Here is a 26,124-nt window from a genome sequence, read left to right on the forward strand (position 1 = left end):
CCTAAGTATTTTAGAAAAATGGGAAAATGCATAAGAAAAAAACAGAAAGATGAAACCATCATGGAAAGATAATCATTTTGGAATATATTCTTCCCAACTTTATGCATATTTTCCCTTAATATGGGTTTATAATACATATATGTATTTACGGTCATATTTGAAATAAATATATATGAATATTTCTCTTCTCAAATGTTTATCTAATTATAATTTTGAGTGACTAGGATTCTAGTGGATGGAAGCATTATAATTAATCTGACCCTCTATTTTAAAATTTGTAAGTTGCTTATATTTATCACTGTCATAAACATACATATATGGTTGGTTATTCTTCTTGAAGTTACATGACTAGCCCAAATACATCACATATTTTTAAGGGTTTGATATATATTCCTAAATTGTTCTTGAAAAAACTATGCCAACTTGCACTACCAGCAACACTGTATGAAAGGAGGCTTATTTCTCCACCTGCCTTGACAACATGGGGTAGAGTTATTCTTTTAAAACTGATGGGCAAAACTGGTATGTTGTCTTTATTTGTATTCCTTTGATTACTAGCAAAATTAGATATTTTTATGAATTTATCTTGCTTTCATGATTAACTCGTTCTTGGCAAACAACATTTTGGTCATCTTAAGTCATCTAGACATCCTAACCCTACATGAAATCTAGCAAGTTTTGTCACTTTTTAGGCTTGCAGTGTTATTTAAGAAAATTCCTAGTATATATAAGCTGATAGCTGGAGATCGGTGGCTGATTAAAGCCAGAGAAATTAGGCTTCCTATGAAAGAAGGTAAAATTTCTCCAGGTTCCACACAGGCACACCTGACATCATGCATACTCTTCTTTTTTTTTTTTTTTTCTAATTCCACTTTTTTTCCTTTTCCCTTTAGCTTCTCTTTATCCTAGGCTTTCAAATTATATTCACTGCCTAATTATCCCCACTGACCTCTAAAGGGCACTCACTCTGAGTTTAAATGCATTTGGAGATTTGCTGGTCATTATCAATAATTTGCTTCACTCCTATGTCAGCTCAATTTTTTATGAGAACATAATAATATGTGCTGCCCCTAATCACAATAAATGGATGTTATTAGGATTAACATAATTAATATAATACATTCTCAAAGTATGCTTATCACCCCTATGTGTACACATACACTCCTCAGCATCATTATCACTTGGAAATATGTTGGAAATGCAAATTATCAGGCTTCACCCCAGACCTGCTGAATCATGGTTGGGGGGCAACAATCAGGTATGATAAATAGTTCAGGTGATTCCAGTACATGCTAAAGTGTGAGGAGCACTGGATATATCTATAGTACTTCCATCAACACACACACACACACACACACACACACACACACACACACACACACAGTGATTAGCATTAATTGTAGTCAGTTGTTAAAACAGAACCTGAATATGCATCCTGCTGGGACTATGATTACCATTTTTTTAAAAGATTTATTTATTTGAGAGAGAGAGAGAGAGAGAGAGAGAGCTCACGGGCTCGAGAACAGGGGGGAGGGGCAGAGGGAGAGGGGGAGGGAGTCTCAAGCAGACTCCGCACTGAGTACAGAGCTGGACACAGGGCTTGATCTCATAACCATGAGATCATGACCTGAGCTGAAACTAAGAGTCAGACACTCAACCGACTGTGCCACACAGGCACCCCAATGATTACCATTTGTTTCTACAGCAAGCCATCCATTCTTTCAGGATGGCACAAAAAATTTCCAGGTCCACATGTAGGTCTCCCTTTTCAGGATCAAGTATGTTCCATAGCTCCTCAAGTCCACTATCTTCAGAATTTTGACTACTTGCTTGTCTCAGGTAATCTATTATTTTGGCAACTCCAACTGAACCTTAGGAAGAAAGGCAAATTAATTTTGAAAGATGTATTTTTTTTTAATCAGAGAGAGAGAGAGAGAGAGTGAACACAAGCAAGAGTGGCAGGCAAGGGAGAAGCAGGCTCCCTGCTGAGCAAGGAGCCCGATGCGGGACTCAATCCCAGGACCTCAGGATCATGACCTGAGCCGAAGGCAGCTGCTTAACCAGCTGAGCCACCCAGGCATCCCTTTTGAAAGATGTATTAAGATTACGTTTTAAAAGTGAAGAGTGAAGTGCTCAACTCTTTCAGGACCCTTGTGCTCTGGCATGTACCAGGTGTGTAGATTTGGGAAAATTTCTTAATCTCTTTAAGCCTCAGTTTTCTTATCTGTGAAATGGGGATGATAAAAACTACCATACACAGTTGTTGTGAGGTTTAAATATGCATGATATATATATATATATACTCAATAATCACTTGTGAGAGTAATCAAAAGGCGACATTCTTTTTTGTATCTCCCATTCTTTCCTTAAAAAGCATTCAGTGAGGGCACCTGGGTGGCTCTGTTGGTTGAGCAACTGCCTTCAGCTCAGGTCATGATCCTGGAGTCCCTGGATCGAGTCCCGCATCAGGCTCCCTGCTCGGCAGGGAGTCTGCTTCTCCCTCTGACCCTCCCCTCTCTCATGTGCTCTCTCTCTCTCATTCTCTCTCTCTCAAATAAATAAAATCTTTTTTTTAAAAAAAAGCATTCAGTGAATACCAACAGCATCTTTCACATAACTAGAATAATCCTAAAACATGTATGGAACCACAGACAACCCCGAATAGTCAAAGCAATCTTGAAAAAGAACAAAGCTGAAGGCATCACAACCCTAGATTTTAAGTTATATTATAAGGCTGTAGTAATCAAAACAGTATGGTACTGGTACAAAAATAGACACATAGGTCAATAAAACAGACTCGAGAGCCCAGAAATAAACTCATGCTTATATGGTCAATTAATCTATGACAGAGGAGGCAAGAATATATAATGGAGAGAAGACAGTCTCTTCAGAAAATGCTGCTGGGAAAACTGGACAGCTACATGTAAAAGAATGAAACTAGACCACTTTCTTACACCACAAACAAAAACAAACTCAAAATGGATTAAGGGCCAAATTAGTGAGATATAAAACCGTAAAACTTGTAGGACATCTGGGGAAGATGGCAGAGTAGGAGGATCCCAAACTCACCCCATCCCATGGATACATCTAGATAACACGCACATCAGTATGAACAATCCAGAAAATAACCTGAACACTGGCAGAACAGACAGACTCTCCACAGCTAAATGTAGAAAAGAGGCCACATCAAAAAAGGTAGGAAGGGTAGAGAAACCAAACTGACTCATGAGACTGTCCACAGGAGGGAGGGACACCACAGGAACAGAAATCAGAAAGGAGCACACTCCACACCAGGCATCCCAGGCATGGGGGATCCCCATTGGGAAGATGGATCCCCATAACATTTGGCTTTGAAAACCAGAGGGGCTTAACTTTGCAAGTTCTTAAAATCAGTGGGGTTTAACACCTAGAACCTTAGAAAGCAGCAGGCATGGCTCTGGGAGAGCAGGAGGGCAACAGGAAATGGATTCCTGCCCTTAAAAGACAGCATAACAACACTGCTGAGATATAACAGAGAAGTGGCAATCTGAAAAACACCTGGAATATATGGGAAGATTTATTTACTAATTTTAGAACATGTGCAGGAGGGACAGGGACCATTGGGAGACTCCTCCAAGAAAAAAAGTGCTGGCAAGCGCCAGCCTTTCCCCCTGCCCAGTCTAGATATATGGACACCTGCAGGAACCTGCAGTGTGACCTCTTTCCACCTAGCATGTTAACAGTGACCCTACCCCAGCTTTCTCCTGTGGACCCACTCAATCCAACATACCCTCAGAGGGAATCCATCCAAAGCAGTGCCCCGTGCCTGGCAGTGTGCAAGTATCCCAAGAGGACCAGCACCACTCCAAACTGACACCTGTCCCAGGGAGAGGGGAAGATAACCACATACATCAGTTTGACTATGGTCCCAAAAGTGGACAGGGGGCAGACATCTGGTCTGACTATAGGCCCCACCCACCAAAGAAAGCTTCTCAGGGGACAACACAGGAAGGGAGCCTTGCAGTTCTGTATGACCACAGCTCTGGCGAACACCCAATCTGATCCAACTCAAGCCAAAGGTGGCTCCAGAGTAGCCCATTAACCACACAGGGACCAAATCCTGCCCAAACAGGCAAGGAGAACTATTGCAGATGACTGAACTGAAAGCAAATGTGGCTTAGCCACAACAGTAGGGTGCACACAAAACACATAGGAGACACTCCTGAAGTGTCAGGTCCTGGTGAACAGGAGACATTGCACTGCAGGGCACTACAGGACCTCCACTTCATTAGCCCACCTCTTTCAAGAGCAAGAGATGGAACTGAGTTTCCTAACACATAGAAACAAAGTTAGACAAAATGAGGTGACAGAGGAATATGTCCCAAATGAAAGAAGAGCACAAAATCACAGCAAAAGAGCTAAATAAAACAGAGGTAAGTAATATGCCAGTTAGAGAATTTAAAGTAATGGTAATAAAGATACCCAATGGACTTGAGAAAAGAGTGGAGGATCTCAGTAAGACCCTCAACAAAGAGAAAGAAAACATAAAAAAGAACCAATCAGAGGGGCGCCTGGGTGGTTCAGTTAAGTATTGGACTCTTGACCTCAGCTCAGTTCTTGATCTCAGGGCCATGAGTTCAAGCCTCCACTGGGTGTGGAGCCTACTTAAAAAAAAAAAAAAAAAAAGAACCAACCAGAGATGAATAACTCAATACTTGGAATTTAAAATACACTACAGGGAATAAATAGTAGTGTTGAGGAAACAGAAGAATGGATCAGTGACCTGGAGAACAAAGTAGTGGAAAGAGATCTAGTTGAACAGGAGAAAGAAAAAAGACTAATAATGAGTACAGATTAAGGGAATTCAATGACACCATCAAGTAATAATGTTGACATTAAAGGATCCCAGAAGGAGAAAAGAGGAAAAGGGAGGAAAATTTATTTGAAGAAATAGCAGCTGAAAACTTTCCAACCCTGGGGAAGGAAACACAAATCCAGACCCAGGAGGCACAGAGAGGGCACAAAACCAACCCAAGCAAGTCCACACCAAGACATATAGTAATTAAAATGGCAAAAAGCAGTGATAAAGAGAGAATTTTAAAAGCAGCAGGAGATGGGTACTTTGGTCGCTCAGTCAGGTAAGTGTCTGACTCTTGATTTCAGCTCGGATCATGATCTTGGGTGGGGAGTCCCTGGGACTGAGTCCTGTGTTGGCCACTGTGCTCAGCAGGGACTCTGCTGAAGATTCTCTCTCCCTCTGACCCTCCTCCTGTGCATGTTCTCTCTCTCTCTCTTTCTCTCACTCTCAAATAATAAATATTAAAAAAAAAAAAAAGCAGCAAGAGAAAGAAAACAGTTACATACAAGGGAAACCCCATGAAGCTCTCAACTGATGTTTTAGCAGAAACTAGGCAGGCCAGAGAAGAGTGGCATGATATATGTTCAAAGTGCCGAAAACAACAACAACAACAACAAACTGCAACCAAGCATACTCTATCCAGCAAGGCTATCACTCAGAAAAGGAGAGGTAATGAGTTTCCCAAACAAAATTTAAAGGAATTCATGACCAATAACCAGCCTTACAAGAAATGTTAAAGGGGACTCTATGAGTAGAAAGACAAGCAGGAGTAAGAAAAGTAGGATGCGCAAAAGCACTACAATTAAGTATACCTATAAAAGTCAGTCAAGGAATTCACAAAAGTATGAAACTTTATAGCAAAAATACAGGTGGCAGAGGAGTAAAAACTTAGTGCTTTAAGATGGGGTTGAAACTTAAATGGCCAGCAATTTAATATAATGTGCTATATGCATAAGATGTTAGATATAAACCTAATGGTAATCACAAATCAAAAACCTGTAACAGATATGCAAAAAATAAAAAGAAATGAATCCAAGCATATAACCAAAGGAAACCAGCATGGAAAGAGCCCAAATGTCCATCGACCGACAAATGGATAAAGAAGATATGGTGTAAGACCTGTACCCCTGAAACAAATAATACATTATGTGTTAATTAAAAAAAAGAAGATATGGTGTATATATATACAATGGAATATTATTCAGTCATCAAAAAGAATGAAATCTTGTTATTTGCAATGACATGGATGGAGCTAGAGTGTGTTATGCTAAGTGAAATAAGCCAATCAGAGAAAGACAAATAAAATATGATTTCACTCATATGTGGAATTTAAGAAACAAAACAGATAAACATAGGGGAAGGGGAGAAAAAAGAAAGGGAAGCAAACCATAAGAGACTTAAATATATAGAACTGAGGATTGATGGAGGAGAGGCAGGCAAATAGGTGATGGGTATTAAGGAAGGCACTTGTGTTGAGCACTGGGTGTTGTATATAAGTGATGAATCACTAAATTCTACTCTTGAAACCAATATTATATGTTAACTAAGTAGAATTTAAATAAAAATTTGGAAAAAATCACACACAAAAAAAGATTTAAAGACCAAAAAAAAGCCCAAAATAAAACAAATAAACAAACACAAATGTTAATCTCTTCCAGAGACACCCTCACAGACACATCCATAAATAAAGTTTGACTACTATTTGGACATCCCTTAGCCCAGTCAAGTTGACACATAAACTTAGCCATCAAACTCTGTTGTAGCCATTAAGAAAACATTAAAAGTAGCCAATATTTGGGGGAGTCTTGTGCTTTCTATATCTGAGGAGAAGAAATGCCCCTTTGTAGAATTCTTAAGGACATGTAGTAGGTAAGCTATGGGAGCGACCTTGAAAAGCTTACCAAACACTTCTTATCAGAAGGGTATAGATTTGTGTATATTAAGATTTGTACAGATTAAGATAAATGGGTAAATACTTCTTGAATGTCATAAGAGCCAAATATAGAATCCAATATTCTAAGCTTCCACTTTGATGAATTTCTATCCTTTCTGTCCCAATGTAGCATTTCTTTGAAGCACAAATTTTGATTCCTAAGATTCTATTCTATGCTATAAATCATAATGCATGTCCTTATGGAAAAATAAAAAATTGTATGATATGGAAAAAAAAAGAAAGAAAGAAAACCAGCAAACCATGAAAGAATAGAGCAAGAGAAGAAAGGAATAAAGAAGAACTACAAAAACAACTATAAAATGATGGACACTGGGGAGGGTATGTACTATGGTGAGTGCTGTGAATTGTGTGAGACTGTTGAATCACAGACCTGTACCTCTGAAACAAATAATACATTATATGTTTAAAAAAAAAAAAAAAAGAAGATAGTAGGAAGGGAAAAATGAAGGGGGGGAATCGGAGGGGGAGACGAACCATGAGAGACTATGGACTCTGAGAAACAAACTGAGGGTTCTAGAGGGGAGGGTGGTGGTGGGATGGGTTAGCCTGGTGATAGGTATTAAAGAGGGCACGTACTGAATGGAGCACTGGGTGTTGTACGCAATGAATCATGGAACACTACACCAAAAACTAATGATGTAATGTATAGTGATTAACATAACTATAAAACTATAAAACAAGCAACAAAATGGCAATAAGTACAAACTCATCAAATACTTTGAATGTAAATGGACTAAATGTTCCAATCAAAAAACTAGAGTGACAGATGGATAAACAAGCAAGAACCATTGACATGCTGCCTGCAAGAGACTCATTTCAGACTTAAAGACACATGAGGATTGCAGGTGAAGGGATGGAAAAGCATTTGTCATGCATATGGAAATGAAATGAAATGAAAAGAAAGCTAGGGTAGCAATACTTAGACAAAATAGACTTTAAACCAAAGACTTAACGAGAGACAAAGAAGGACACTTCTAATGATAAAGGGAGTAATACAAAAGATATACCCCATTTACATCAATGGATAGATCATCTAGACAGAACATCAACAAAGAAACAGTGGCTTTGGAGGATACATTGGACCAGATGGATCTAACAGATATATTCAGATCATTCCATCCAGGGATGCGTGGTGGCTCAATTTTGCTGATCTTTTCAAAGATGAAGGAAGGGTGGGAGGAAGGAAGGGAGGAGAGAAAGAGGAGGAAGGAAGGAAGGAAAGAGTGAGAGAGAAAGAAAGAAAGACAAAGAGAGAAGAGGAGGAGGAAGGAAGGAAGGAAAGAGGGAGAGAGAGAAAGAAAGGAAGGAAGGGAGGAAGGGAGTGAGTGAGTGAGGGAGGGAGGGAGGGAGGGAGGGAGGAAGAAAAGAAAAAAGAATCAACACAACAAAAATACAAAGGATTAGGATTATAAGAGAATATTATGAAAAATTGTATGCCAACAAATTGGACAAACTAGAAGAAATGGATAAATTCCTAGACACATACAACCCACAAAACTGAATCAGAAAGAAATAGAAAATTTGAACATACCATTTACCAGCGATGCGACTGCATCTGTTAAAACAAAAAACAAACAAACAAAAACCTGCTGACAAAAAAAGTTCAGAATCAGATGACCTCACAGGTGAATTCTAGCAAACATTTAAAGAAGAGTTAATAGCTATCCTACTCCTTTCAAACTATTCCGAAAAAATAGGAGAGAAGGGAAAGCTTCCAAATTCGTTCTATGCATCCAGGATTATTCTGATACCAAAAACAGATAAAGACACTGCAAAAAAAAGAGAACTATCAACCAATATCTCCGATGACCATAGATGCAGAAATCCTCAACAAAATACTAGCAAACCAAATCCAAAACATTAAAAAAATCCTTCTTCATGATCAAGTGGGATTTACTCCTAGGATGTAAGGGTGGTTCAATATTTGCAAATCAATCAATGTGATACATCACATCAACAAGAGAAAGGATAAAACCCATATGATCATTTCAGTAGAGCAGAAAAAGCATCTGACAAAGTACAACATCATTCATGATAAAAAAAAAAACCTTCAACAAAGTAGTTTTAGAGGGAGCATACTTCAACATAATAAAGGTCAGATATGAAAAACCCAGTGCTAACATCTTACTTGAGAAAAACTGAGAGCTTTTCCCATAAGAGCAGGAACAAGGCAAGGATGTCCACTCTCACCACTTTTATTCAGCATAGTACTAGAAGTCCTGGCCATAGCGATCAGACAAGAAATAGAAATAAAAGGCATCCAAATTAGTAAGGAAGAAGTAAAACTTTCACTATTTGCAGATGACATGAGACTATGTATAGAAAACCCAAAGACCTCCCCAAAAAAACTACTAGAACTGATGAATTCAGTGAAGTCACAGGATTCAAAATCAATATACAGAAATCCACTGCATTTCTATATGCTAATAATGAAGTAGCAGAAAGAGAATTTAAGAAAACAATCCCACTTGGGGCCCCTGGGTGGCTCAGTCATTAAGTGTCTGCCTTCGGCTCAGGTCATGATCTCAGGGTCCTGGGATCGAGCCCCACATGAGCCTCCCTGCTGCACGGGAAGCCTGCTTCTCCCTCTCCCCCTGCTTGCGTTCTCTCTCTCGCTGTGTCTCTCTCTGTCAGATAAATAAAACCTTTAAAAAGAATTTTAAAAAGATCTAAAAAAAAAGAAAGAAAACTATCCCACTTACAATTGCACGAATACCTAGGAATAAACTTAACCAAGTACATGAAAGACGGGTACTCTGAAAACTATAAAACACTGATGAAAGAAATTTAAGATGACACAAATGAATGGAAAGATATTCCATGCTCATGGATTGGGAGAAAAAATATTGTTAAAGTGTACATACTACCCAAAGCAATCTATAGATTTAATGCAATCCTTATCAAAATACCAACAGCATTTCTCGTGAAATTAGAACATATAATCCTAAAATTTGTTTGGAACCACAAAAGACCTCAAATTGACAAAACTATCTTGAAAAAGAAGAACAAAACTGGAGGTATCACAATCACAGATTTCAAGATATATTACAAACTGTAGTGATCAAAACAGTATGGTACTGGCACGAAAATAGCAAATAGATCAATAGAACAGAACAGAAAGCCTAAAAATAAACCCACACTTATATGGTCAATTGATCTTCAACAAAGGAGGCAAGAATATGCAATTGAAAAAAGACACTTTTCAACAAATGGTATTAGGAAAAGCTGGTATTGGACACCTACATGCAAATGAACGAAACTGGACCACTTATTTATACTATACACAAAAATAAACTCAAAATAGATTAAAGACATAAATATGATTCTCAAAATATTCAAAAAAAATAGAAATGGAAGGAAAACATCCAAACTCATTCTACAAGGCCAGCATTCCCGATTCCAAAAGCAAACAAAGACTCCACTAAAAAAAGGAATAGAGGCCAATATCCCTGATGAACATGAACTCAGAAATTCTCAACAAAATACTAGCAAATTGAATCTAACAGTTTCATTAAAAGAATCATTCACCACAATCAAGCAGGATTTACTCCTGGGTTGCAAGGGTAGTTCAATATTTGCAAAATCAATATGATACACATTAATAAAAGAAAAGATAAGAACCATATGATCATCTCAACAGATACAGAAAAACATTTGACAAAGTATAGCATCCATTTTTGAGAAAAAGTCTCAACAAAGTAGGGATAGAGGGAACATACCTCAACATCATAAAGGCCATATACAAAAAATGCAAAAAATGGTAGAGTGATACAACAGAAAGAGAAAACAAGGAATCAGTCCCATTTACAACTGCACCAAAACCCATAAGATACCTAGGAATAAACCTAACCAAAGAGGTAAAAGATTTGTACTTTGAGAACTATAGAACACTTATGAAACAAATTGAAGTTGACACAAATGGAAAAACATCCCATGTTCATGGATTGGAAGAACAAATATTGTTAAAATGTCTATACTACCCAAAGCAATCTACATATTTAAGGTAATCCCTACCAAAATACCACCAGCACTTTTCATAGATCTAGAACAAACAACCCTAAAATTTGTATGGAACCACAAAAGACCCCAAATAGCCAAAGCAATCTTGAAAAAGAAAAGCAAAGCTGGAGGCATCAGAATTCCAGACTTCAAGTTATATTACAGAGCTGTAGTGATCGAGACAGTACTGGCACAAAAAGACACATAAGTCAACGGAACAGAAAACCCAGAACTGGACCCACAACTATATGGTCAACTAATCTTTGACAAAGCAGGAAAGAATATTCAATGGGAAAAAGGCAGTCTATTCAACAAATGGTGTTGGGAAAACTGGGCAGGAACATGCAAAAGAATGAAACTAGACCACTTTCTTATACCATACACAAAAATAAATTCAAAATGGATGAAAGGCATAAATGTGAGACAGGAAACCATCAAAATCCTAGGAACATAGGCAGTAACCTCTTTGACATTGACCATAGCATCTTCTTACATGTCTCCTGAGGCAAGAGAAACAAAAGCAAAAATAAACTATTGGGACTACATCAAGATAAAAAGTTTTGTACAGTGAAGGAAACAATCAACAAAACTAAAAGCAACCTTCGTAATGGGAGAAGATATCTGCAAATGACATATCTGATAAAGGGTTAGTATCCAAAATCTATAAAGAACTTATCAAACTCAACACCCCCAAAACAAATAATCCCATTATAAAATGGACAGAAGACATGAAAAAACATTTTTCCAAAGAAGACATCCAGATGGGCGCCTGGGTGGCTCAGTTGGTTAAGCGACTGCCTTCGGCTCAGGTCATGATCCTGGAGTCCCGGGATCGAGTCCCACATCGGGCTCCCTGCTCAGCGGGGAGTCTGCTTCTCCCTCTGACCCTCTTCCCTCTCGTGCTCTCTATCTCTCATTCTCTCTCTCTCAAATAAATAAAATCTTAAAAAAAAAGAAGACATCCAGATGGCCAACAGACACATGAAAAGATGCTCAATATCACTCATATTCACAAAACTACAATGAGATATCACCTCACACTTGTTAGAATGGCTAAAATTAATGACACAGGAAATAACAGATGTTGGTGAGGATATGGAGAAAGGGAAACCTTCTTACACTGTTGGTGGAAATGCAGACTTGTACAGCCACTCTGGAAAACAGTATGAAGGCTCCTCAAAAAGTTAAAAACAGAACTATTCTATGACCCAGCAATTGCACTACTAGGTATTTACCCAAAGGATACAAAAATACTGACTCAAAGGGATACATGTCTCCTGATGTTTATATAGCAGCATTATCAACAATAGCCAAATTATGGAAAGAACCCAAATGTCCATTAGGTGATGAATGGATAGACAATATGTGGTGTGTGTATACAAGAGCATGTGTACACACGTGCGCATGCACACGCTTGCATGCACGCACACACACACACACACACACACACACACACTGGAATATTACTCTGGAATATTACTCGGCCATCAAAAAGAATGAAATCTTACCATTTGCAATGACATGGATAGAGCTAGAGAGTATTATGCTAAGTGAAATAAGCCCGTCAGAGAGAGACAAATACCATATGATTTCACTCATATGTGGAATTTAAGAAACAAAACAAATGAACATGGGGGGTGGGGGGAGAGAGAAGCAAACCATAAAATATACTCTTAACTACAGAGAACAAACTAAGGGTTGCTGGAGGGGAGGTAGGCAGAGGGATGGGTTAAATGGGTGATGGGCATTAAGGAGGGCACTTGTGAGGAGCACTGGGTGTTGTATATAAGTGATGAATCAATAAATTCTACACCTGAAATGAAACAAACAAAAAAACTGATTACAGAGAAATCTAAATTTCCAAAAGGAAGCAGTACAGATGAAATTTATTTCAATAAAAGAAACTAGAAATTGAATACAAAATGGGAAAAGAAAAAAGAAATAAAAAAAGAAGAAAAAAGAGAAAGAAGGAAAGAAGAAAGAAAAAGAAAGAAAGAATGAGAAAGAGAAAGAAAGAGGAAGGAAAAATATCTATATAATGGAATTTAGAGCATAAGGGAGAGAAGAGACAGGACATTTACTGAAATGACATGTTCTTTTACTACTGGAATCACAGATCATAAGAATATTTTAAGTCATGCCTCTTGCCTTACATTTTTAGAAAAGACAGGGAAAAAAGAATTGTGTTGATCTACATTATTTGGTTGCATCATTGTATTTCATAAAATATGCTTGATTTGCTATAGGTCCCAATATGTGTTGATGATCCAAAAACATAATGTCAGTTTCTATTGTGTAAATAGCTGGATGATTGTAGGATCCTACGAATACTGACAAATATCATTTCTTTGTATAGCAGTCAATATTAAGAGATAATTCACAAAAATGTGAAGACTAAATTAAAGAATCAATAGCAGATGCTATAAATTACTAGAGAAAATGAAAATAAACATAGGAATGAGTTTGCATTTAAAAAAAAAGACCCAAATATGAAACCTGAAACCATAAAAATTCTAGAAAAGAACACAGGCAGTAATTTCTCTGACACAAGCTGTAGCAACATTTTTTTAGGTATGTCTCCTGAGGCAAAGGAAACAAAAGCTAAAATAAACTATTGGAATTACATTAAAATAAACAGCTTCTGCACAGTGAAGGAAAAAAATCAACAAAACTCAAAGGCAAACTTCAAGATGGGAGAATATATTTGCAAATAACATATCTGATAAAGGGTTACTATCCAAATTATATAAAGAACTTATACAACACCAAAAAAACCCCCCAAAAAACAAAGATCAAATAAGCCATTAAAAAATGGGCAGAAGACATACACAGATATTTCTTCAGAGAAGATATCCAGATGGCCAACAGATACATGAAAAGATGCTCAACATCACTCATATTCAGGGAAATGCAAATCAAGACCACAATGAGATATCACCTCACACCTGTCAGAATGACTAAAATAAAAAACACAAGAAACAACAAGTGTTGGCAAGAATGTGGAGAAAAAGGAACTCTCATGTACTGTTGGTGGGAATGCTAACTGGTGCAGCCACTCTGGAAAACAGTATGGTGGTTCCTCAAAAAGTTAAAAATAGAATTACCATATGCTTCAGCAATTCCACTACTGGGTATATACTCAAAGAATACAAAAACACTAATTTGAAAAGATATATGCACCCCTATATTTATTGCAGCATTATTTACAATAACCAAGATACAGAAGCAGCCCAAGTATCCACTGATTGATGAGTAGATAAAGATGTATACATACACATCACATAGGAATGAGTTTGCATTTTAAAATGCATTATATGTATTTAAAAATGCATTATATATCCATAATGGAATATTACTCAGCCATAAAAAAGGATGAGATCTTGCCATTTGTGACAACATGGAGGGTATTATGCCAAGTGAAATAAGTCAAACAGAGATAAATACCATATGATTTCACTTATATGTAGAATCTAAAACAACAAAAACAGTAAACAAACCAACAAAAAGCAGAAACAGACCCACAAATACAACATACTGATGGTTGCCAGAGGAGAAGGGGTGGGGGGGGGGGATGGCCAAAACAAGTGAAGAGGAGTGGTAGATACAGGCTCCCAGTTATAGAAAAAGTCATGGGGAGGGGCACCTGGGTGGCTCAGTCAGTTAAGCATCCAACTCTTGATCTTGACTCAGGTCATGATCTCAGGGTCATGATATTGAGCCCTGTGTCGGGCTCTGTGCTCAGCTTGGAGTCTACTTGAGATTCTCTCCCTCTGCCTCTGCCCCTCCCCAGCTCACTCACTCTCTCTCCAAGTAAATAAATAAAATCTTAAAAAAAAGAAAAAGAAAAAGTCAGGATAAAATGCACAACATAGGGCATATAGTCAGCAGTATTGTAATAGTGTGGTATGGTGACAGAAGGTAGCTACACTTGGGGTGAGCACAGCATAACTATAGACTTGTTGAATCACTATGTTGTACACCTGAAACTGATGTAACATTTTATGTCAACTATACTTCAAAAATAAAGTTAAAAATTAACTACTGCCTATATTTTTCTCAGGGCACAAAAAAAGTGTTATTAGTTAAATATGAAAATGTGGGGAGAAAACAAAGGCATTCAGCATCTACCCTAGATGAAATTTCAGTCTCAAGTAAGTACTTCGAATCTTTTTTGGGTAAACTGATGTGGAGAGGCCATTCTTAGATACAGTCATTCCTACTATCACATTCAGAAAGTAAGTTCGTAATTGACACACCAATCTTATTTAAGCATAAGACTTGTCTTTTACTTCTAACTGAAGCCTGCCTTGAGATATATGCTCTGGGGACAGGGTGGATGCAGGGGTGAAGATTCTCCCTTCAAGGAGGTAAATATAGACTAACAAATGAATGAATAACTTTAAAGAGAGTACAGCTAGTCCCCAACTTACAGTGGTTTGATTTTCAACTTTACAGTGGTTGCAAAGTGATACACATTCGGTAGAAATTGTACTTCAAATTTTGATCTTTTCCCTGGCTAGTGATATGCAGTATGATACTCTTTCTTGATGCTAGACAGTAGCAGTAAGCCGCAGCTCCTAGTCAGCCATGCGATCACAAAGGTTAACAACAAATACATTTACAACCATTTTGTACCCATACAACCATTCTGTTTTTCACTTTTTGTACAATATTCATTACATGAGATATTCAATACTTTATTATAAAATAGGCTTTGTATTAAATGATTTTTGCCTAACTGCAGGCTAATATAAGTGTTCTGAGCACTTAAGGTAGGCTAGACTAAGCTATGATGTTTGGTAGGTTAAATGTATTAAATGCATTTTTAATTTAGGGTATTTTCAATTTATAATGAATCTGTCAGGGTGTAACCCCATCATAAGTCGAGGAAGATCTGTATTAATTTAATGGCAAATGTCATTTGGCAGTGTTAGGAGGTACTGAGAAGGGAAAAAATACATTTAGAGAGATGGTTATTATTCCTTTTATTTATAGAATTGAAAAGAGAGCTGTGAAACCAACAAGAATATCTTCATCTTATTTTCCTCCACTAAAACTCTAAGCCCTCTATCACATACCTCAAACTGAAAATGCCTCCTGTCATGGATTTTTATGTGTCAACTTAACTGGGCCATGGGATGTCCAAATATTTGGTCAAGTGTTATTCTGGATATTTCTGTGAAGGTATTTTTAGATGAAATGAACATTTAAATTGGTAGACTAACTAATGCAGATTGTCCTTCCTAACGAGTGTGAGCCTGAGTAGAACAAAAACGTGGGCCCTCCTGTAAGTAAGAGAGAATTTTTTCTGCCTGGCTGCCTTTGTTTGAACTGGGACTTCAGCTTTCTTCCTGCTTTTGGACTCAGATGGAACCATCAGCTCTTCTTTGGTCTTGAGGCTGCCTCTAGACAGGAACTATGCCATATGCTTTCCCGGTTCTCATTGGGGAAGCTTTGGTTGGATTCAGACTGGAACTAAACCATTAGCTCCTTAGGTCTCTAGCTTCCTGACTTACAGACAGATCGTGGGACTTGCCTGCCTCCCTAATCATGTCAGCCTATTCCTTATAATAAATCTATGTATGTATGTATGTATCTATCATCTATCTATCTATCCATCTATCCATCCCTCTATCCACCCATACACACACACACACACACAATTGGTTCTGTTTCTCTGAAGAATTCTGATCAATATCTACCTTCAGTGGAGCTTCCTTATTTTCTTCAGGGAAATAGTTCCTTAAATCCTGCCCAAGCAGAGCAGCCTTCTGGAAATAAATAAGCACCATTGATCCTATGCTATAATTAAGGGTGCATGGAAATGTTTTGCTGCAAGAATATTCATTATGATGCTGTTTATAATAGAGAAAAAATATCCAGTTGAGACAGATTGGTTAAGTAAAATATGATATATTCCCAAAAAGGTATAGTATATGAAGAAAATTTGCGGACACAAATGAGCACTCAAAATTACTAAGTGAGTAAAAGCAGATTATAAAAACAAGTCTGGAAACATTCCCATGCACATTTGGGGAACATACTTTATGTATCTTAAGAATAAAAGAATGACCCAAAAAATCTTAAACCATTTTCAGCAATCTACTGTGGTAGTAAGGTACACAGAATCCAGGGTGTCCCTTTTGATCTCTGCCGCCTAATGTTTACACCCTTGTGTAGTTTCCTCCCCTTGAGTATGGGCAGGACCTATGTCTTGCGTCTAACCAATAGAACATTGCAAAGGTGATGGGATATACCTGTATGTGATTATATGATTAAGGTACATAAGATCACAACTCTTGACTTGGCTGGAGTCACTAATTCTCCTGCTGGCTTTGAAGAAGCAAGATGCCATGTTATGGGCTTCCTATGCTGAGAGGCCCAACTGTCAAGAAACTCAGGGACACCTCTAGCTGACAGCAAGAATCTGAAACCCTCAGTCCTATAACCACAAACAACTAAATTCTGCTTCCCAAAGCAGGTCAGTCTCCTGTTGAGCCACAGATAACACAGCTGCCCTGGCCAACACCTTGACTGCAACTTTGTGATTTCCTTAGCCAAGGATCCCACTAAGCTGTGCATGGACTCCTGGTCCACAGAAGGTATGGGGTAATAAATGTGTATTGTTCTAGGCCACCAAGTTTGTGGAAATTCAGCAACAGAAAAATAATACAAGTAGTTTGGGTATTATTATTCTAAAAGTGTTGTGTATATATTGAAGAATAAAACAAATGAGCATTTATATTGGTGTCATTGAGGACCAGGATTTTCTATGGGTGAGAAAGGAAATAGAGATACAGAAGAGACAAGTAAAACCCCTATAATACTAAATTTGCATTGGATAAAGTTGCTGAACTTATAATGTATGTTATCTTCAAAAAATTTAAGTACTCCCTAGATCTGACTACTGAAAAGGCCCATAAATAACAACAACTCCTTGCCTCCAGATTGTAGCCTCTATTATTTCCCATGAAAAAGAGCCATGCATACTTGAAGAAATAGATGATTCCAAGGTTGGGGCAGGAAATGTATAAGACAAGCCTAGAGACTTTTATAATACCAGGGAAAATAAGCTATTAAAAACAATGAGGACATGTCGAAAGTATTAGTACCTGGGACATCTGGCTATTACCAGGAAGTAATTAAATGCTCAAAGAAAGATGGGAACATACCAAACAGATATAGAAGCCACCTTAAATAATATCCTGCCAGCCAACTCTGGGACAATTTGAGCTTCAAAATAAATAATGATAGTAATAGATTATAAACCACTGGATATAAGAAGAATCCAGAATTCCTTGTGATATTAATTTATTAATTAGGAAGAAGGTAAAACCCTTACAGTAGATTGACAAGAAATATAGAAAGAATGATGGAGATAAAAAATATTTCTATTTGGCAACAATTATAGTAGTAATTGATTTAGGCAAGAAATACCAGTGGATGCCATGTTTCTAACCACAAATTCCAATGTGGAGATTTTTTTCTCCCCCCACACACATCCAAGCAATTCTTGGATACCAGCTGGGTGTCTTACAATTCAATTCAATTTGGACACTCTCTGCCTGGTGATGGTGTCAGATCCCGTAAGACCCACCCCTACAACCTTCAGATGCCAATCCCAAGTCTAGGACATCACCTGTGTTTCTGACTGACCTGCTATAGATTGGGTGTTCCCATGAACCCCTCCTTTGGTTTGCTAGAGTGGCTCACAAAACTCAGGGAAACATTGTGCTCACTAGATCCACAGTTAATTATAAAAGGTTATAACTCAGGAACACCCAGACGGAAGAGATGCACAAGGCAAGGTGTGGGGAGGGGGCACAGAGCTTCTATGCCCTCTCTCCGGCACACCACTCTCTCCAAATCTTCACATGTTCAACAACTTGGATGTTCTCCAAACCATCTTCTTTTGGGTTTTTGTGGAGGCTTTATTATATAGGCAAGATTGTTTAAATCATTGGCCGTTGATGATAGAACTCAATATCCAGCCCCTCCCCCATCCTGAGGTCAGGGAAGAATAGCTTAAAGTTCCAACCTTCTAATCCTGCAGTTGTCTCCTCTAGCAACCAGCCCCCTGTCCTTAGGTGAGGCCCAAAAGTCACCTCATTAACATAACAAAAGACACCTTTATTGCTCTCATCATTTAAGAAATTCCTTATGTTTTAGGAGCTCAGGGCCAGAAATGGGACAAAGATCAAATATGTATTTCTTATTATAAAGCACAATAGCACAGATGCTAACACTAGTGAATGAAAATCTGATGAGGAATGGGAGATTTACATAGACTCAAAATATCTTCCCATAAATTATTTATTAATTACAAAGGAACAATATAACTTTGCAATGGGGAAATTTGGCAGACGCTACACTAATCAAGTGATCAAATTTTAAAATCCTGATATATTGTACTGAGAAGAATACAACATCACTTCTGTAGTGTGCCTGTGAAAATGTATAACTTGAATACTCAAGAGAAAATACTGGACATTCTACAAAGTAACTAGCCTATATTCTTCAAAAATTTCAAGGTCATGAAAGACAAGGAAGTGAGAAACTCTCCAGATGTAAGAAAACTAAAGAGCTGTGACAACTAAATACAAGGTGTGAACTGAATTGGAACCTGGTCCAGAAAACAAAAAAGCTGTAAAGTATATGATTGGGACAACAACTGAGAATATTGGAACAAACTTTGAATTAAATCATAGTATTGCAATAATATTAAACATCCTGATCTTGATCACTGTTCCATATTCAGGCAAGCAAATGTTCTTGTTTATAGGAAATATGCACCAGTGTACAGGGGTAAGAAGGCACAACATCCCCAACCTACTCTTGAGTGATCAGAAACACAATCAGGCTTTTATCTTGCTTCTCCTTCGGGAAAGAAGACCTAGGATAGCCAGGTAGGTGATGTAGCAGGAAGGAGTTTCTTTTCATCAGTTATTCCAGCTGAGAAATTAGGAAGGAATGATAGAATATCACCATTTGCACCACCTAATGAAAGAACAGAGGTAGGCCTTATTAAAAAGAAAACCACAGGCCCAAATTAGTGTCCCTTAGGCTAAGTCCCAAACCAGAGCTCAATACGTAATCTAACTGCAGTTTCAATCCCCCAGAAATGTAGTTTCAACTGGTCAATGGGGAATTTTCTGATGGGTACCAACAAATCTGCTTCATGGGCCCTCTCTGTCCCTAAAGGAAGAATCCGCATGGTAAGACACCACCATCCTCCACCCCAATCCCTCCCAAATCCTTCCCACTATTCCCCCTAAGGGAAAGCCATTTTGCCTGGAAAAATCCTTTTCTTCTGCTAATAATGTTCTTGTTCCACTGTCCTTATAAAAACCTTCTATTTTGTACACCTCTGAATTCCTTCCTACTTGCTAGATGGGATGCTGCCTGATTCATAAATCATTTAATAAAGCCAATTAGACCTTCAAATTTACTCAGTTGAATTTTGTTTTTTAACAGATTTGGTGGCAGCAAAAGGATCCAAAGTGAACTTCCAGCAACGTTTGGGGATGATGAGACACACAGCCATGGTACCCATGAACTCTTTGAGTTCTCTGTTTTTCTTGTCATTTCCAAGGGCTGTGGGTAAATTCCTCTCAGTTCTGAGCTCTGCTCTGTTGTATTTGAGCTCTCAATCTAATTGGCTTTCCTTTACAGGGCAGGTCAGCTTGTGGGGGCAGACAGTGATGTCCTAAGTTCAACTGACCTGGCATATTTGCCCAGAGCCCAGTGGAGCTGGTGGTTCTGCCCAGAGCCCAACTGAGCTGGCAGAAGGGTCTGCCTGGAACCAAGCCCTTAGCCTTTCAGACCACAATTCCCATAGTGGAAAACTTCAAGTTTCCACAGGAATTGGTGGTGCATACAGGGCCTTCTTGTGGCCAGGCTACAGTAACATCTCTAGGTTGCTACTGATACATTAAGGTGGACAGGTTTGTTTGTAGGGATCTTGGAGGCCAAAAAGCTGCAAAAGTTGGTAGGCATAGTTTGAGCATTTAAAGGCTGTTAGAGCACTAGTCACCTCAAAAAGAATCCCATGACAAGATAAGTTGGCCACAGAATGTGTTAGATTGACTTTAGGTCACCCACCAACTGCAAGGAAATTTCCATGCAACAAGGTACACTATAAAACATACACAAACCCCAACCCTGTGGCACATCCCTTTTAGGTATAGTCTGGCTCTGAGAAACCCACAGTCTTAGGTAATGGGATTTATTTATTTATTTTTTAAATATCCTTGCAGGTAGCTAATGGGATTCTTAAATGCTAAGAGTCATGCATGCCACCTTCTTACACACCTGCTTATTTTGTGTCTAAGAACTATAGTTCCAGAAATCTCAGTTATCTAGCAAAAACAGCAAAATCTCACTAAACTTGTTTTGTGTCCTGTGGAACTTGGCTTGGTAACTGTCAGGTTGGGGGCCTCAAAATAAGGCCAGACAGAAATGTGAGTTTCACTTCATTTGCAGGTAGATATGGCTGAATAGAAGAAATGTGGGTTAACTCCATTTGCAGCTAGGGTCCTACCAAACTGCTCCCAGCCCTCAAGGGTATTACAACCTAGAAATACAATGGCCAGTATGGGGAACTTTTCTAATTAGGTAAGATCATTTAAGAAGTGCACTTGAAAGCAAGGGTTCCCAAATTAAACAGAATGGGATACCTGTTGTAACTGGCATGCAGAAGCCTCTAAAAAGTTTCAAAATTCCAAAGTAGTTCCACTGATTCATTACAAAAAGCTAATGAAGAGACAATGTAGCTAAAATAAGACTATAAGACTGATGTAACTCCTAATGCTCCCCTCTATCCTTTGAGCATTCATTCTCGTTATCCTCTTTCTGAATTGTCTTTCCACGCTAAAGAGACTATTAAACAGGTACTTTTAAAAATAAGACCATCCAAGGGCACGTGGGTGGCTCAGCTGGTTAAGCGACTGCCTTCGGCCCAGGTCATGAACCCATGGTCCTGGGATCAAGCCCCGCATTGGGCTCCCTGCTCGGCGGGGAGCCTGCTTCTCCCTCTGCCACTCCTCCTGCTTGTGCTCTCTCCCTCTTTAGCTGTCAAATAAATAAAATCTTTAAAAATAAGACCATTCAGGACCACCAGAGATCCTCATCAGGCATCTTTCACTCCTTGGTCAAAGTCTGAACTAAGGGTCTTAGTTAAAGAATTTCCTAAACCCAGAGAGGATCCTCAAGAGTTTTGTAAATAGATTTGTTCCTCAGCCCAGTCTAAAGATGGAAATAAAAATTCACATCGTTCTTTCCTTCCCAAATCCAGACCCATTGGTTATTGATCCTTTATCTCCTAGAATTAACTATTTCCTTCTTGCTTGTATCGTTTTAGGTCTTAAGGAAGTAGGAAAGCTGAAGGGATTCCATTTTAGAAAGTCTCCATCTCTGCTGTTTTTCTGCTAGGCCCTATTGACTCATGTTCCATATTTTGTCTCTGAACAAGCCAAAGAAGCTATCTTCCCACTTCAAGGGGTGATGAGGGATAGAAGCAGAAAAATGTTCGCGTTTAGCCCAGAAGGCTGACCTATAGCCTGCATCGTTCCGATAAGGATCCAATATGTGCTGGTTGCTACATTCTTAAAGGGTCTTATGACCACCTGTACTTCTAATAGTTAATATCAAGCTCAATGATAAGCACCAGAGAAATCTTGCAAAAGTAGTTTTATGAGTAGAAACTGAAAGAAAACATTTATGATCTAATACTCCCTGCATGTCCCCTCTCCTTTGAGCACTAAGCATATAACCAACCACCAGCTTCATACAGTAAAAGTTCAGCTCTTTCTGCCCACTCAATGATCCTGCAACAGGCAGAGGACAGCAAGTTAATCACTGAGTTTTGTCCTAGGCCCCAAACACCTGATAACATATAAGAAGAGCCAGATCCTAAACATGTCCCAGAACATTAGCTTCAAACAAACCTCAACTGGTGCTGGCATCAATACACTTATCTTCAGTAATTTATGGAATAACACCTCTTGTTCACCTGACGCTTGCCTTTGACTGTACCCTACTCTGGATTCCTGGAGGAACATGTACCTAGACTCTCCTAATACAAACACCTAACAATGATGAGACTCATTCTTCACTCCTTTCTGAGTCTCCCAGACACTCCGTCTGCTGTTATCTGTCTGTCACACTATTCAATAAACTCTGTTTCCACTTTCTCTGGCTCACATTTGATTTCTGTTCTGCGTGAAGCCAAGGAAGGGTCCTGGCTGGTCCATTGCAACCGCCCCCTGGGTTTTGGGACTCAGCCGGCCTGCCTCACTAAGAATGTGGCTTGGCTTTCTTTCTGCTTGGGGCATGCAGGTTGTCAGTTCTTTCATTGGCTATGTTTGGGAGTGACTCTAAATCTTGTAAGGATAGTAACTTTTACATACTCTAAAATTAACAATTTTGAGCTAAATTTTGTATCTTGATTTTATAAATTTGAGGTATATATTTCTAGTAGGGATCACTGATGACATGTAAGAAGTTCCAATGATTGGAGCTGGTAAACCAGTTGGTAAGCTCAAAAAAATTACTCAAGACACTGGTAAAATATGCAAAATAGGCATAAAAAATTATAAAGAAATAACCAACACCTAAATAGCCATCCTTACTCCCAGATCAGGTTGTATCCATCACATCACAGCTTTCATTCAGCTGTGCTGGGAGCAAGCCCTGCTGCCCATCTTGCAGACAGCTGGGCTAAGGGCTGGTCCTGCCCACCAGAGGACCAGTAGCAGTCATGACCCAGTCATAAGAGGAATGCACACATAGGCCTCACAAGGGACACCTCTGGAACACCTGGTTTTGTGGGCTGGGGGGGGGGTTGCTACTGGGCCTCACAGGACATGTTCTACATAAGGCCACTCCTTTCAAGACTAGAAGACAGCTGACCTAATACATAGTAATGAATAGAGTCAGACAAAATGAAGGGACAGAGGACTATGAACCACATGAAAGAATAAGACAAACCCCCAGAAAAAGAGCTAAATGAAATGGAAATAAGCAATCTACCTCATAAAGAGTTCAAAGTAACAGTCATTAGATGCTTGCCAGACTTGATAAATTCAGTGAGAACCTTAACAAAGAGATAGAAAATATAAAAAAGAATCAGCCAGATCTGAAGAATATAAAAACTGATGTGAAAAATACAGTAGAGGGAATCAATAGCAGATTTGATGATGCAGGAGAATAGATCAGTGATCTGGAAGACAAAGTAGTGAAAAGCAACTAAGCTGAACAGAAAAAAGAACTTCAAAAAATGAGGACAGGTTAAGGAAGTTCTTGGAAAACATCAAGCATAACAACTTTCACATTATAGGGATCCCAGAAGCAGGAGAGAGAAGGGGGCAGAAAACAAATTAGAGGAAATAATAGCTGAACACTTCCCTATCCTTAGGAAGGACACAGACATCCAGATTCGGGAATCACAGAGAGCCCCAAACAAGATGAACCCAAGAAGACTGACAAGACACATAATAATTAAAATAGCAAAAATTAAAGATAAAATCTTAAAAGCTGCAAGAGGGGGAGTTAACAGGTACAAGGGAAACCCCATAGGACTATCAGCTGATTTTTCAACAGAAACACTGCAGGCCAAAGGAGAGTGGCACAATATAATCAAAGTGCTGAAAGGGGGGAAAAATACAACCAAGAATACTCTACATGGCAAGGTTATCATTCAGAATTGAAAGAGAGAGTTTCCAGACAAAAGTTAAAGGACTTCCTCACTACTAAGCCAGCCTTATAAGAAATGTTAAAGGGACTTAATTAAGTGAAAAAAGAAAAGTCATAACTAGATATAAGAAAATTATAAAAGGAAAAATTTCACTGGTAAAAGCAAACAGAGTAAAGATACTAGATCAATCATTTATAAAGCTAGTATAAAGGTTAAAAGACAAAAGTGGTAAAATCAATTACACCTCCAAAAATTAGTGAAGGGCTACCCAATATGACATCATATACATAAAATGTAGAGGGGGGTAAAACTGTGGTTCTTTTAAAATGTGTTTGAACTTCAGTGACCATCAACTTAACAGATGACTATATACGTAGATGTTATATATGAACCTCGTGGTAACCACAAGCCGAAAACCTGTAATAAATACATAAAAAATAAAGAGAAAGAAATCCAAGCACACTAAAGAAATTCTCTTCCCTGTGAGAAATGACTAAGAGAAGGAGAAAGGACCAGAGAATAGCTACAAAAACAGAAAATAATTAACACAATGGCAATAAGTACATACCTATCAATAATTACTTTAAATGTAAATAGATTAAATGCTCCAATCAAAAGATATAGGGCGACTTAGATAAAAAAACAAGACTCATCTATATGCTGTCTACAAGAGACCCTAAACTAAAATCATAAAGACTGAAAATGAAAGAATGGAAAAAGATATTTCATGCAAATGGAAAAAAAAAAGCTGGGGTAGCAATACTTAGACAAAGTACACTTTAAAACACAGACTGAAACAAAAAAATGAAGGCCATTTACATAATTATAAAGGGATGAATCCAATAAGAGGATATAACAATTGTAAATACCTATGCACCCAACACAGGGCACCTAAATACAAAAAGCCAACTATTAACAGATATAAAGAAAGAAACTGAACAATAACATTAGGGGACTTTAGCACCTCATGTACATCAACAGATAGATCATTCAGACAGAAAATTAATAAGGAAACAGTGGCTTTAAATGACACATTATATCAGATGGACTTTAACAGATACAGAATATTCCATTCAAAAACAACAAAGTACACATTCAAGTGCACATGGAATATTTTCCAAAACAGATTTCATTAGGCCATAAAATAAGTACCAGTAAATTTAAGAAGATCAAACATCTTTTTCAACCACAGTACTATGAAACTAGAAATCAATTACAAGAAAAAAACTGGAAAAAACCACAAAACACGTAGAGGCTAAACAACATGCTAGTATACAACCTAAGGGTCAATGAGGAAATCAAAGAAGAAATCAAGGAGTACGTGGAGACAAATGAAATTGGAAGCACAAAATCTTTGTTGGTTCAAAAATCTTTGGGACTTACAAAAACCGTTCTAAGATGGAAGTTGATAGCAATATAGGCCTACTTCAAGAACAAGAAAAACTTCAAATAAACAATCTAACTTTATATCTAAAGGAATTAGAAAAAGAAAAAACAAAGTCCAAAGTTAGTAGGAGAAAAGAAATAGAAGCAGAGGAAGCAGGAAAATAAATGAAATAGAAACTGAAAAAAAAAAAAAAACCCACAATAGGAAAGATCAATGAAACTAAGAGTTGGGTTCTTTGAAAAGATAAACAAAAA

At 38.1% G+C, this 26,124-nt stretch overlaps 1 protein-coding gene and 1 long non-coding RNA gene across 2 annotated transcripts in view; one reads left to right on the forward strand and one right to left on the reverse strand.

Moving 5' to 3' along the window:
* Positions 1-1,686: 1,686 nt before the first annotated feature.
* The window catches only part of LOC113922300 (inositol 1,4,5-triphosphate receptor associated 2-like), a 34,695-nt gene continuing 10,257 nt past the window's right edge, over positions 1,687-26,124 (reverse strand). The window contains exon 3 of the mRNA XM_027594252.1: positions 1,687-1,871. Coding sequence (XP_027450053.1) covers positions 1,687-1,871 — 185 coding nt within the window. The remainder of the gene's footprint in view (positions 1,872-26,124) is intronic.
* On the forward strand, positions 18,925-22,956 carry LOC113921794. The gene is made up of 4 exons (XR_003519813.1): positions 18,925-19,394; positions 19,573-19,696; positions 20,265-20,335; positions 22,150-22,956. It is a non-coding gene; the product is annotated as an uncharacterized LOC113921794 (long non-coding RNA).

Source organism: Zalophus californianus, chromosome 9, assembly GCF_009762305.2.
Source record: "Zalophus californianus isolate mZalCal1 chromosome 9, mZalCal1.pri.v2, whole genome shotgun sequence".
Lineage (NCBI taxonomy): Eukaryota > Metazoa > Chordata > Mammalia > Carnivora > Otariidae > Zalophus > Zalophus californianus.